This window comes from Protomyctophum bolini (genome assembly GCF_963924005.1).
Source record: "Protomyctophum bolini genome assembly, chromosome: 2".
Classification (NCBI taxonomy): Eukaryota; Metazoa; Chordata; class Actinopteri; order Myctophiformes; family Myctophidae; genus Protomyctophum; species Protomyctophum bolini.
This window is the reverse complement of record NC_137863.1, coordinates 24,865,548-24,878,569: the sequence shown is the minus strand read 5'-3', so window position 1 is coordinate 24,878,569 and position 13,022 is coordinate 24,865,548. Positions and strand designations below refer to the sequence as shown.

At 42.1% G+C, this 13,022-nt stretch overlaps 1 protein-coding gene across 1 annotated transcript in view; it reads right to left on the bottom strand.

Annotated features, from left to right (window-relative positions):
* The window catches only part of LOC308330248 (guanine nucleotide-binding protein G(i) subunit alpha-2), a 79,879-nt gene extending 66,857 nt beyond the window's left edge, over positions 1-13,022 (bottom strand). The window contains exon 1 of the mRNA XM_080785055.1: positions 12,194-13,022. Within this exon, the coding sequence (XP_080641181.1) occupies positions 12,194-12,311 (118 nt within the window). The 5' untranslated portion in view covers positions 12,312-13,022. The remainder of the gene's footprint in view (positions 1-12,193) is intronic.

The following is a 13,022-nucleotide window of genomic DNA, read 5'->3' as shown; positions in this document are numbered from 1 at the left end:
ACATACACCCTGCATGCTTTTTTTTTAATTAAACTTATTTACACACAAATCTGCTTAAATAGCTATAAAGCTTCCATGAGTGATCTCATCAACATTACACTTGGAATTTCACATTTCTAGATTTGTCTGTCTCGTGGCCTTCGTGATCATATCTGCACATGTCCAGGGAGACCTTGGCGGTGCAGTTTCAGCGGTACTCAGCCTTGTGCCGGAGAAGATATGGAGTAATCGGAGAAATCCTCATTTCCATGGACATTTCAAGGCGCTGCAATTTCCCCTGAGCGTGTGTGCGTGTGTGTCACCAGAACCTGGTGGTGTAAGATTTAATAATATACTACAAAACCAGCTAGGGAGTAGAGACCTCCTCAAATACGAAAATGCACATACAGTGTACCACACACACACAAACTACAGTGTACCACACACACACACACACACAAAAATGTCTGATTAAATAAATCTTTCCTGCGAGAACACGTAATCTTTGTGGATATGAGTGTCAGTGTAACGTGGTAGCTGAGTCAGCCATCTCTGTTCCAGCTCCTCTCACACAAAAACCAAGGTGATGATGTGTTATTATCTGCATCTCTTCCTAAACCTTGCCCTACGTGACTCACTTCAGCCCAAAGATTCAGTGAATTATAATGCATCATGTGTGTATGTTTGTTTGTTTGTTTGTGCGTGGCCGTGCGCACGCCATACGTGTGTCCTGTTTGTGTCAACATTGGTATCATCAAGTGTTTTCAAATGAATATAATAAAGTCAAAAGATTAACTTTTCACATCAGCCGCCTGTTTGGCTTCAAAAATAACAATTTTAGTAGGCTTTTTATAGAGGGATATATTACAGTATATCCCCTTTTTTAAGGGAGATATACGCCTTTGTTCTCGCCTGATGCCGACCAATGAGCCACTCCACCATTTCTTTTGCAGAGTAAAAATAGAAACTGAGATGTTTAGAGGAGGGGAGAGAGATCTTTCTTCATCATATCCACAAAGCGGTTTCGGACTTCCTTCTGCATCCCTGTCCCTAACACACAGCTCTGAGAGTGGTAGTGTGGTGGTACTACCAACACAAGCGCACACACGTGACATGGCACATCTCAAAGAGTTTCAGACTGCCTCCCACATGCCACCGTAAAGGTCTTTGCACACTAGTGCATTTTTTTCCGCTGCGTTTTTGCGGATCCGAAAGTAGTAGGCACTAGGCAGCGGGTATCACTAGCTGTCAGCCTGTCACCAACAACTCAAAACGGATAATAATATCAACCATGGCTGGAAAAAACTTTATACAGACAAAATATTCAGCTGCAGTGTGAAAACGTGATTGACAAAGTGAGGTAGATTATTTTTTTACGTACTCCGAAATTCGCTCCTAATATTCGTCTGAAAAGACGCACCAGTGTGCAAACACCTTAACACACCCAGCCCCATAATCCAAAACACACTTGCAAACACAGACCCACACTTAAATGTAGCACAGGCCTGCTCTGACGAGGGGTTAGAAAAGGTAGACACTAGAGTATGGTGTGTATATACCGCAGTGCAGTGCACACACTGCTTTATAGAGATCTGCACTTTTAGGAGCCATTTTTATAGGGTGGAAAACAAAACACACCAATGTACAAAAGCTCTCTATGGTCGTACTTATTACATTCTTTCCAAAACTCTTTTCATACCCTGAGGACTGTGTTCAGAGTCAGACAACAAAGAATAGTGACCGAGTATGATGAGGTATAATTGATACATGCCGGGAGGAAAAAGATCTCGCACTGGTTAAATGGAAGCCATCATAAGCAAGCAAAGTTACAGTATAAAGGTCTTCTACTGGGTTTTGTTTCCACTCTACTTTATATCAAAAGTAATTACTGCTGTAGCTCCTCTGTTGCTGACAGCGTAGGGCTAAATGTAGTCTTTGATTACATACTTATTTAAAGTGGTGAACTCGGGTACAGTACCTGGACATAATATACGGTAAGTCCAAATATTGTTCATCATTTTTATCTATTACTTTTGTGTTCCATGAGTAAAGATCCATAAGTAAACATAACATACTCTACAGCCTTCGACTGTCCGGCCTGGTGGAGACCAATCAATAAAATGGGCCACGTAGCTACAGTACGAGTATAAGCCCACAACCTAAAAGGTTAAAAGGTTCTACCACAGTTCAATAGCACTACACACCGACACATGTTTGAATAGAATACAGTTAGTGGTGCCTAGTACTGTATAAAGACAACAGTCAGCCAAGTGATACAGGATGGGTGTGCTGGTTTCCTCAACCAGCCAAACAAAGGATTAACATCTACTTCTGTTTTACTCGTTACTGCAGCCAGTAGAAAGAGGAAGTGACCGATGAAGGGGGTGGGGGGGTTGAAACAGGAAATGGCAACATTTCCATCTGCAATACAGCAAAGAACCACGGTGGAAAAGGCAAGAACAATGTTTTTAAATGAGCTTATAATCAACAGCAAAATAGCAGGAATGACCCAGAGTTACTTGGCTCTGGCTAAGAACCATAACGTTTTATATTGGCAATAACTACTATAACAAACCTGCTTATAAAACAAAAAGTAATTGTGATCACTGATCATATAATAGATCAGCTGTACATAATGGAAGGCCACTAAAGAAAAAGAGATAATAGATGGTGAACGCACTTCAACGCAGTGCTGTTATGTAACAACTCATTTCTTAAAAAGAAAATCGTACATTTAATTTGAACCTAAAATTTAATTTCCTGGAGCAATTTTTAACCTTCATATGGTCATTAATATTGATGAGTTAATTTAGCAGGAAGAAAATAGTAGAAGTAGAAGAAAATAATTCAGCACAGGGTTAGGGTTAGACAATGCGATACAACACATTGAGCTCTGATGAAGGCCATCACATATCAGATTTTTTTTTTTTTTAAATATATATAGATTTTTTTTGTAAGTATAAAGAAGTTATAAAGTATAAACACAACTAGTTCACCACACAAAACACAACAAACAAGACATTTAGTTCAAGGCAAAAAAATAAAAAAGTGAGAAATTATAATCAATTAAAAACGGTTCATCTGAATCTCTTTTCAAGGGAAAGGGAAGGTGTAGGCTGAAGAAAATGATTACATGCCACGCCACTCCCCGTGCGCCAGGACCTGTGTGTGAAATGAATGCTGCCTTGCGTTTCCTTTTTGCTTTCTGAAAGGTTCGGCTGCAGAAGCAGCTCTGTGTCACATGCCATCCCTTCGCTTACTGTTGCACAGCACAGGGTCAGCCACACAGTCATGCCAACCATCCCAGTTTCAACAAGGGACATTACTGATCACAGTCACATAGCACTATTGTATTCTCATCTTGTGTACACCACTATGGCTGGCTTTTGTTTGTTTCAGAGGTGCAAACCACAGAGTGCATTATATACTCAGGAGCACTGCACCTCTCAAAGCAGGAAATGACAGAATAACCCAATGAGTGAAGGAAGTGAAGTGAGCTCATTTCCTGTAATGATGAGAGAGAGGAAGGGGGTGGGATTTACTAATGGTTTACAGTATGTGTATTCAGTGTATATTACCCCCCCCCCCCACACACACACACACACACACACAGACAGTCACACACATCCCCATGAACTGACTGCTCAGTTTGACAATCTTCAATGGCTTTCATGGGTAGTATTAGTATACTGTACATAATTGCCATCATGAATTATTTGTGAATGAAGTAAGACTGCATCTAGAACACAACAGTGACAATACGACAATGGCCAGCGAGATCCAAGGAGGATAGTTTGACTGGCACAAGAGCCCAGATAAGATTAGAAAATCTCCCTTTCATATGCTTGTTTTCAAAATCTCTGTCATTGTATGTCAATGGCTTTCCGCACATGCGTCTCACACACACACACACACACACACACACACACACACACACACACACACACACACACACACACACACACACACACACACACACACACACACACACACACACACATCTGAAGGGGTTTTATGGTCTGCCCTGCCTCATGCACATTTGCAGGCACACACCCTCAACCTCTCTACGACCAGAGCCTGCTTGTATCCTGTAAAGCCGAGCATGACGGTGTGTAGACTGCATTCAGCAATTACTGTACAACTTGTATAGCTCAAAAAAGAAGAAAAGAAAAGACAAGAAAAATACAGACTGCCTGGACTTCAGTGTTACTGAAATATTCACTCTGTGCTATTCTTGTACTCTTACAACACAGTGGGGGGAAACTATGTGGTGGCGAACGAGCATGGAGCCAGCAGCTGTGGACTTCTCATGCCGACCAGTGCTTCTCCAGCAGGGTGGACAGCGCTGGCCTTTCCCTGTGGACTCACATTGAGACAAGCAGTCTGCAGGAGCAGGCTTTATCTTCAACAATGCTCCCCGTAATTGCAGGATGAACCCCACCCCAACACACACACACACACACACACACACACACACACACACACACACACACACAGATAATAGAGCAGGCAAGTAGCGTGCCTATAGACAGCGTCCTCCTCGTGGCCTGTATGTCGGATCCTATTCTCGTTGAGATTATGTACAGTAAATCACAACACGGTTCTTGTACAGCTCCGTGACATTTCATGTGACTGGGTTAGAAAAGGTCAGGCCAGGCGTTCACATGGGTTTGTTGTTTATACCTGTGATGAAGCAAGCAGGTCAATGTGACTCTGCTTCTTCGAGCGAAACCCTGTATAATCAGCCGACTGTAATTATACCAAACACCCACTGAGAACTCACCCACCAGCTATAATGAGAGGGAAGCTGTGTCTATGCAGCACTGACCACAACATGGACAGACCGGCAATAAGGCCCGTCTCCTCACGTAGTCATCAAGTATGACGTTTCTGTTCTATACGGGCAACTCTACTGCAAGCTACTGTAGCATGTTGTTGTGCAGTCTTTTTCAGGCACGTTGACAAAGACTTTACTTTACTACTGCTATACATAGATTGATATTAATCCTAGGTTCAAGGTTGTACTTTATTGTTACATCTTGTGTACAGGTACATAAAAGTACAACTTAATTTTGTTTAGTTTCCTTCAGACAATGCAGCACCATAGATCAACAAAAAAGATAGAATAGAGTGCAAAGAAAGAGAAAACAATTAAAGAATAAAAGATTCATAATGTACATGTGCATTTCTTATTTTAATTCATTGTCCCTGTAGTAGCTGCCACCTGACTTTGTGGAAACAACTTCACAGTATATACAGTACTATATACAGCAGATTTAGGTTGGTGCAGTTCAAGCCTAATAACAGAGGTGTGAGGGATTAGGGAGGGTCAGGCGTGGGCTAGACGCTAGAGCTTTCCTTTGCACTGGTTCGCTCTAGGTCTAAATATCCAAGTGAGATATTCAGTGGGACTTTCTTCTTTCATTTTTCTTGGGACAAACACATTCCAAGTCATTTCTGGTTTACACCCCTGCAAAGGCAGGAGAAGTACAGTAACATGTCAGGAGAAACTGACTGACAGAATCAGTTTTCCAGCAAAATACATAGCAGTTAAACACCTAATCACTGACTGCTCATAGCTGATAGTAGGGTAGGGTCATGGAGAGGCTAGAGCCGTCTGCTACTCTATCTACTCCACCGCCAGAGCTTTCACTCTCTGTAGTCTGATGGATGGAGTTCGGCTAATTGTAGCAGCAGCCGGTCTGGTCGATACAGGTTCTCTCCCACTATCTGATCAATATTGAGTGTGTTGTTCCAAGCTCAGAGAAAGCAAGTTAATCAACACGTTTAAGAAAAAATAATGGTAACCGTTTGTTTTTCGCCGCCACCCCTACACCTAGAGGAAACGCCTCTTGCAGATGTGTCACACCACTTACGATTTAATACAATTTGTTATCTTGTGCAGTGGCAATCAACTGCCTTCTTGATTAGCCATGGAGAGGAGACACACGCACACGCATACAAAAAGATTGAGCTCTATTGGAAGAGATGGTAGTCTGGAAAATGTGTGCATCAGACTTTTTGTCTCAAATAGTGTTTTGACAGTGTTAGATGTTGAGCACAGTGGTGCTTGGCAGTGTTGCCAACTCCCGTGAGAGAAATAAGCCAACCCAGTGAACCCAACTCCAGGCAAAAACAAGACAAATCTTGTGAGAGAAATAAGACAAATCTCACCTCGCCAAATAATATGGTCATATATATTCCTAAATAGATGCATATCTATATAATTACTATGTAGGTCTATAATCATTTATGTTTTGGATATTCTTACAACAACGTTTCGCCCCTCCAGGCTTTCTCCGAACTTGAGAAAGCCCGGAGGGGCGAAACATTGTTGTATTTATAGGTTGAAATAAAAAAGACGGAGAGCAGACATTGTGCGGACATTCCACTTTTTTCTTCATTTTGTCATTTTTTGGATCCAGCACCGTATTCTGAAACTGGGGTGTGCATATCGTTTTCCTGCTTTACATTGGATATTTATTATAACATTTCTTTCACACATTCTTTAGCATGAGCTTAATTAAGTAGAGACACCAGACCGATTCTGTCACTCAATGTGATTCACACTACCCCAAACATATGGGGAATTATATGTTGGCTTGTTAGATTTGCCAAAGAAGCCACAGCATTTACACAACAAGTTAAAAAAATGCAACTCTGGAAAAAAAAAAAAACGTTGGGGGAAATATAAGCCAACCTGGCAACACTGGTGCTCAGTTGGGAACACAGGATGTGTGCTTACCAGATTGGAAGCTGAGTTGCAAATCAGCTGGGCAGCGTTGATCTGCATACATACAGTATATGCACATTTAATCTATTCACCAAAGCTGATACATGTATCATGTTTGACACATTCAACACAGCTGATGCATAAAATAGGAAAGAGAAAATGGTTTGGTGTCAGTCTTTCTTTCGGCTTGCAAACAAGAAAACAGATTTCTGAAGAATTAGTGGACATTCTTAATTTCTTATAGCATCATAGGCTCCACAGAGATAATATTATATGCTTAGCCAAGACATATTTTTAGCATATTCCCCACCCCAAGGCGTGAGTGATGTAATGTACAGTAGTTGTAGCCTCGCCTGTCTGGTTAACTATTTGATGCCTTCATCTGTGACTAAAAAAACTGCTGAAGGCAATACAATACATACAGCCTTGCATTATGATTTGCAGATGTGACCATGTGACTTGGAAAAGCCAAATCCCACGCATATTCCCCACATCCAAACAATAAGCATGTCATACATTGAAAATGCATGAAAGGCATGTAATATAGGATCTATCACATCATAGGAGGAAGACCTTTCATTCCTATTGGAAATGAATAAGAGAACAGCCGTGTCAGTTGTTTTTTCAAACTCCAAATAGACTGTAATTTCTGCTGAGAATATGATCAGCATCCCTCAGCTATAGTCCAATAAAGCTGTCCTTTTGTTTTCCTCTTGTTCCATTAATCACGGCATCCCCATCAAGCAAGACAGCTGCAGAGAAAGATGGTATATTCCACTGCAGACCCCACACACAAACACACACACACACACACACACACACACACAACACACACACACACACACACACACACACACACACACACACTTAATGTGCATACTGTGTTCTACAGTACAATGCCTTGGTTATGAATGTATTACACAATTACAAATCACCATCCTCTGTGACCACACAGAGTGCATTCCTTATGCCAACATGTTTACATAACGGCACGGCTCATCAAGCCTGTGAGCAAATGTGTTTCTCTGCATTTACATGAGGGTGTGTGTGTGTTCTGTTTGTAGTGAACTGTGCATCAGACATGTTCACACAGATCAAGCTACTATTCTTATACACAGTAAAAGCAGTGCACGCTGCCAAGTGAACTTTCCATGTCTACTGAACTGAAAAAAGATGCTAGGAAAAAAGAAGAAAAAAAAAGAAAAATTAATGGTAAACTTAGTCTCATGTTTAGTTGGAGAAGGGGGAGACTATTAAATACCAATCAAAGTCTAGAATCTGAAGGGAGGCCACTGAACAAGGGCCTGCTGATAATTGAATGCATGTATAAGCCAGTAGGAGCTCCTCTGTGCTGCATTAACTAATGGCTTCCTCTAGGGATGAGCCACAACGCAAAACAATCAAACAGACATCTTTTTTTTTCCTGCAGTGTAATTGGATGAAAGCAGTTGCCAGTTACCATGGAAATATCCAATCCCATCTACTTGTTTACACCAGGTAAAGTATGGAGCACCCGTGTTGCCCCAAATTGCTAGTGGTTAGACTCCCTCGACTGTACTGAAGGAAGGCCCTGATTCAGAGATCCATCACTTCCTTGTTTCTGTCAAAAGGTCTATAAATAGCAGCTCTGCCTCTCCTTCATCTGAAGCCCACAGCACTTCTCTCAGATTCTGTTAAATTTGCTTTAGCAGATAGGGAGGGAGGCAGGGCGCGGCAGGGGGCGTACCATTCCAAAGACACACTTTATTTGTCAGGCAGGATGGATTTCTCCTTCGCCTTTCCAAGGCCATCGGGATGAACTACGTCAGATGCCTTGGATAAACGTCCTGGAAAAACAACAAAACAAATATCCAACACTTTGTCTCTCACTATCACCATCATCCCCTATAGTGTTTCTGGGGTGTTTCCCTGCAGACAGACACTACCGTTGGCTGCCTCTGGGGTGTTTTGAGTTGTAGGTGTTTACACTCTGGACATTGGTGTGGGGGGAGGAGGGGGTTAGTGGGGGAATGAGGTGGAGTTTTAGCCAATAACAGCACGAGGGTGTGACAGTGTGTTCAATCCCAGTCCCCCGACTCCCCAGCACAGTTTTATAATGAAAACGCAAATTACACGATGCAATATAATTCCCCTAAAATATCTTCGTTTTACCAACATTGTTCATATGAAATAGCATGTTTATGATTATTTATAGAAATTATGAGAATCGCTATGTACTGTAGCGCTTGGTCTTGGTGGGGTGAAATCCAGTAGCAGAAGCAGCTCTCACACAACGGAGGCTTACTGGCTTACTTCCCGTGGGGTACATGCATGTGTGCAGACCTCGCTCTCCGCTGCTTGATTCCACCCGGGAAGAAGTTGGAGGAGGGGAGGGATCCGACAGAATCCCCCACTAAATCTCCTGGTTACATCAATATCGTTCATGTGGGTTGTATGTGCTTATTTGATGAAATGGTGGAAGTCACTATAGTGAGTCACCACCGCCGGATGACCGCAGCTGCCTGAGCCTGCCTGGTGGGTTGAAGCGTGGACCGTGGTTGCCGTCGGCGACAGGCGCGGAGTTGACGGTGATATTCTCTTTCCTAGCATGGTTGTGAGTGACCACCGGTGCCTGCCTGGTTGAAGCCTGCATTCAACTCGTGCAAGTCGGTCACAACCATGCTAGGAAATAGAATCTTGCCAACGGCGGCTCGCCGCGATTTTGATCATTACAATGAATAACCGTGGACAAAGTAGTTCACATGAACTATGCTGTAGTGGCTGCGGCATTTGAGGGGCAATATATATTTTATATGCACCGATTACAAATAAAATATTTGCGTGCAGGAGCATCTCAGGGGCTGGGTGACCACAGGACTTGTGTGATATTGCGATTATGCTACAGTTACCCTCAATTTCATTGTAACTAAGATATTCAATAGAAATTAATATTTTTTTTATTACATATTTAGCCATTACGAGCGCAATTATCCGATGTGTCATGTGTCCCTCCCAGGCCCAAGGTGAGCAGTAACAACAACCCATAAGTTACCTGGCTCTGCCAATAGAATGACAGGGGGAAGGGAGGGTGGAGCCAGATTTGAATCGGTTTGGAAACATCACTTCTGTGTACAAACACTGGAGTTGTCTATATCTCCTTTAAAGTGTATATACTATTAATCATACTCAAGACAGCAAGCGCTACTCCTGTACCATCACTGTAAAATAAACTAAAAACTAAAACATCTGTAGTATAATGTGAGACCACAACTGCCACAGAAGAGGTATCTGCATTTCACCTGACAGACAGCAACCCTAGTAGTTTCTCCACAAGATGCTACAAGGGATTTTTATAATCAGACTGCTGCCGTCACACGCACTGACATGTTGCTGCATTGCGCAAGTCAAGTAGAGGAAGACATCTTTCCTTGCATGACAAGTCCTCTTGCACAAATCTTGTGAAGTTTCATTTTGGATTTCCAACGCATCCTATAATTCCTGTCAATTCCTGCACACTGCACAGTATCACTAATTACTGATATGAATTTGGCAGGGGAGAGAAGACTGTGTAATTAACCAGGGCCAATACTTCCAAACCAGCCATTTCACCCAGCACTGTAGAGACAATAACACAGCAAGTTACAGTCTGAGACTCTGAGTGCGGTCTGAGACAGAAATTGATTAATCAATTTAGACTTTCTTTGACACTCATACATAAAAGGAGCCATTTGTATGTACTATGTGACTCATTTATTATCAATAAACACTTTAAATTTCATCAAGCTATTAAAATAACAGTCAGTCAGTAACCGAGTAGCCGAGGAAGGACAATCAATACGCTGTAATACAGAACCTTTATTTATCACAATGCTGGGGCCCAGTATTGGGCACCAGCTTTTCCTTACTTCTCAAAGGTACCAAATGAAAAACTACACACTATACAGTCACTAATGTGTTTTATGCGTTTTCTAGTCTAAAGTCTAAAGAATATTAATAAAGAAGAACTGCTACTTCCTTGTTTAGAAATGATCCAAATTAAATGTAAATACTTAAAAACAACAACAAACAATGTGACAAATCTACGATGGACAGAGCTTGCATGTAGTCAGTCATACAGCTTAATGCTTTTAAATCAGCAGTGAATGTGACTGTGAGTGTGTGCGTAGTCGCTGTCCAAACAGCTAATTCATTATGAAAAACAGTAAAAGCCATAGTTTGAAGTGCACACAGTTGACAGACGAACAAACCACTGACTGGCAGTTTCATGTTAAAGTAGCTTCATAATACAGAATCATAAAAACAATTCAATGAACAACTGGGTTACAGTATTGTGCATTGTGTCATTCAAGGTTGAAGATTATTCTGTAGCACTGCATTTAGAACCACGGTACCACCTGATCAAAAACAGAAGTCCAGCTCTGTCTAACCTCTAATCAATCTAGGCCAGGCCTATACCAAACATGTGCCAAAATTACACAGAGAATGTACCATTGGCTGAAACTGCTCTATAACATTTTCAACAGAGGCTTGTGTGTTTTCAGTACAAACACACCAAAGACTCACAGAGGCACCCACAAACGCAGCATGTAGCCTAACATCACTGACACCGAGCGCAGAGACAAGTGACCAGCAACTAAGTGACCAGCAACTTTTCTGCCGAGGTGCCAGACAGCATCACCACGACTGTCACTACACATCAGTATTTTTGACAGCCCACTTTTGGATGCATGATGAAATGGGGCTGGCCTTTGATCAAGACTTTCGTATCCATCATAATATATGTAAATAACAAAATTGATCAAATACATCTACGATAGTCTTGATCCAAGGTTATTAAAATGGGGCAATGTGAGACCACATCACTGTTCACTGTTCATAAAATTGTTGCACTCTCACCTCACCCCCCAGGCTACAATGTTTTCATCATGTCATTCCCATGTCATTCCAAATCTCTCCAGCAGACATGCAAGTAACCACAAACAAACATCAGCAAGTGGGTAGGTCAAGCATGTCAAGGGTATCATGAATGATGCCACCATGAGATAATTAACTCTGTAGTAGTGGTGTTGAGGCTGCAGCAATGCTCTTTGCATTTAGGGGTTAATTTAGGACTGTTGTATACGTCTAATTGCAGCTCCATCGATCCATAAGATAGAGGACAACGTAACTGATGCCATTGCCACTGATGCCAACCACACCACAAGCAATCATTAATGCCCTTTGGTGTGCGGCGTGTTCCCGCTGTCTATATGTTTAACTTCAATTGCGCATAGTGCTCGTGTTGTCTACGACTGTGGAAGTGTAGGATACTTAAATGAACGTGATATATCTCTTGTGCCAGGTTGCAACCCCATATAATAAATATATAATAATGCCGGCTGCCACTTTACATTTCTTTCTTTGTACACTGGCAATATCCGATCCCAACAATGCAACTTACTTACACAAGTGTGTGTGAATCAGAATGAGCGGCAGCAGGGTGGCTGTGAAAAGGGTACTTACCCAACAGCAGCAGTTTCACCTCTCTGGATGCCTTCTCTCCATCCTCTCGAAGGTTTTTGTCAATCATTTTGGACCTCTCGGCCGCGGCTTTATCTTCCTGACTCACTGTGCACCCCATGGTTCCTAGTGCGCGCTTCAGGACTGCTGCTTTTTGGTCAAGTATCACCCGGGAAATGTGTTGAGGACAGTCGCCGACTGTGTCTCAAAGCTTTTTATCCCCCCCCAAAAAAAAATAAAAGCTTCCCCCTCAGCAGCTGACACTTTGACTTAAGTTGAGCGGTTCAACTTCTGGAGAGATCCACGAGAGAAAGGAAAAATAATCGCAAAACGAATTCAATAGTTTCTTAATTCAATGTGGACTTGGCAATGACTGTTAAAAGATGTTCCAAAAGAGGTCGTTGTCCTGTCCAGTGGTCAACAAGCCAACATCAGTGACCTACCCGCCAGTCGCTGTCGTGCGGACAAAAAAAAAACTTTGAAGGACTTTAGAATAGATAATTTTTAATTTGAACAAATGAGTAGATCCTATAACCTATAAGCACAGGTTACGCACGAAAATGGGCCGCGAAGTTCAGCAAAAGTATTCCAGCTGTTGAAATCGCCTAGAGATGGATTCCGAATTTCCGACGCCAGTGGGCTGCTGTTGAACCTAAATTTAAATACCCACTCCACATAAGCTATGCGCTTTTTTTGTTGCCCACTTCCCTTCTTTCCTTTAAACAACACTATAAAATGTTATGCATTCTCTCTTGCCGTTCAGATTGATCACGTTTTAACTAGCCACACCCGTACTAGCCGCTGTGAAGTTCCCCAACCAACGCCGACAACA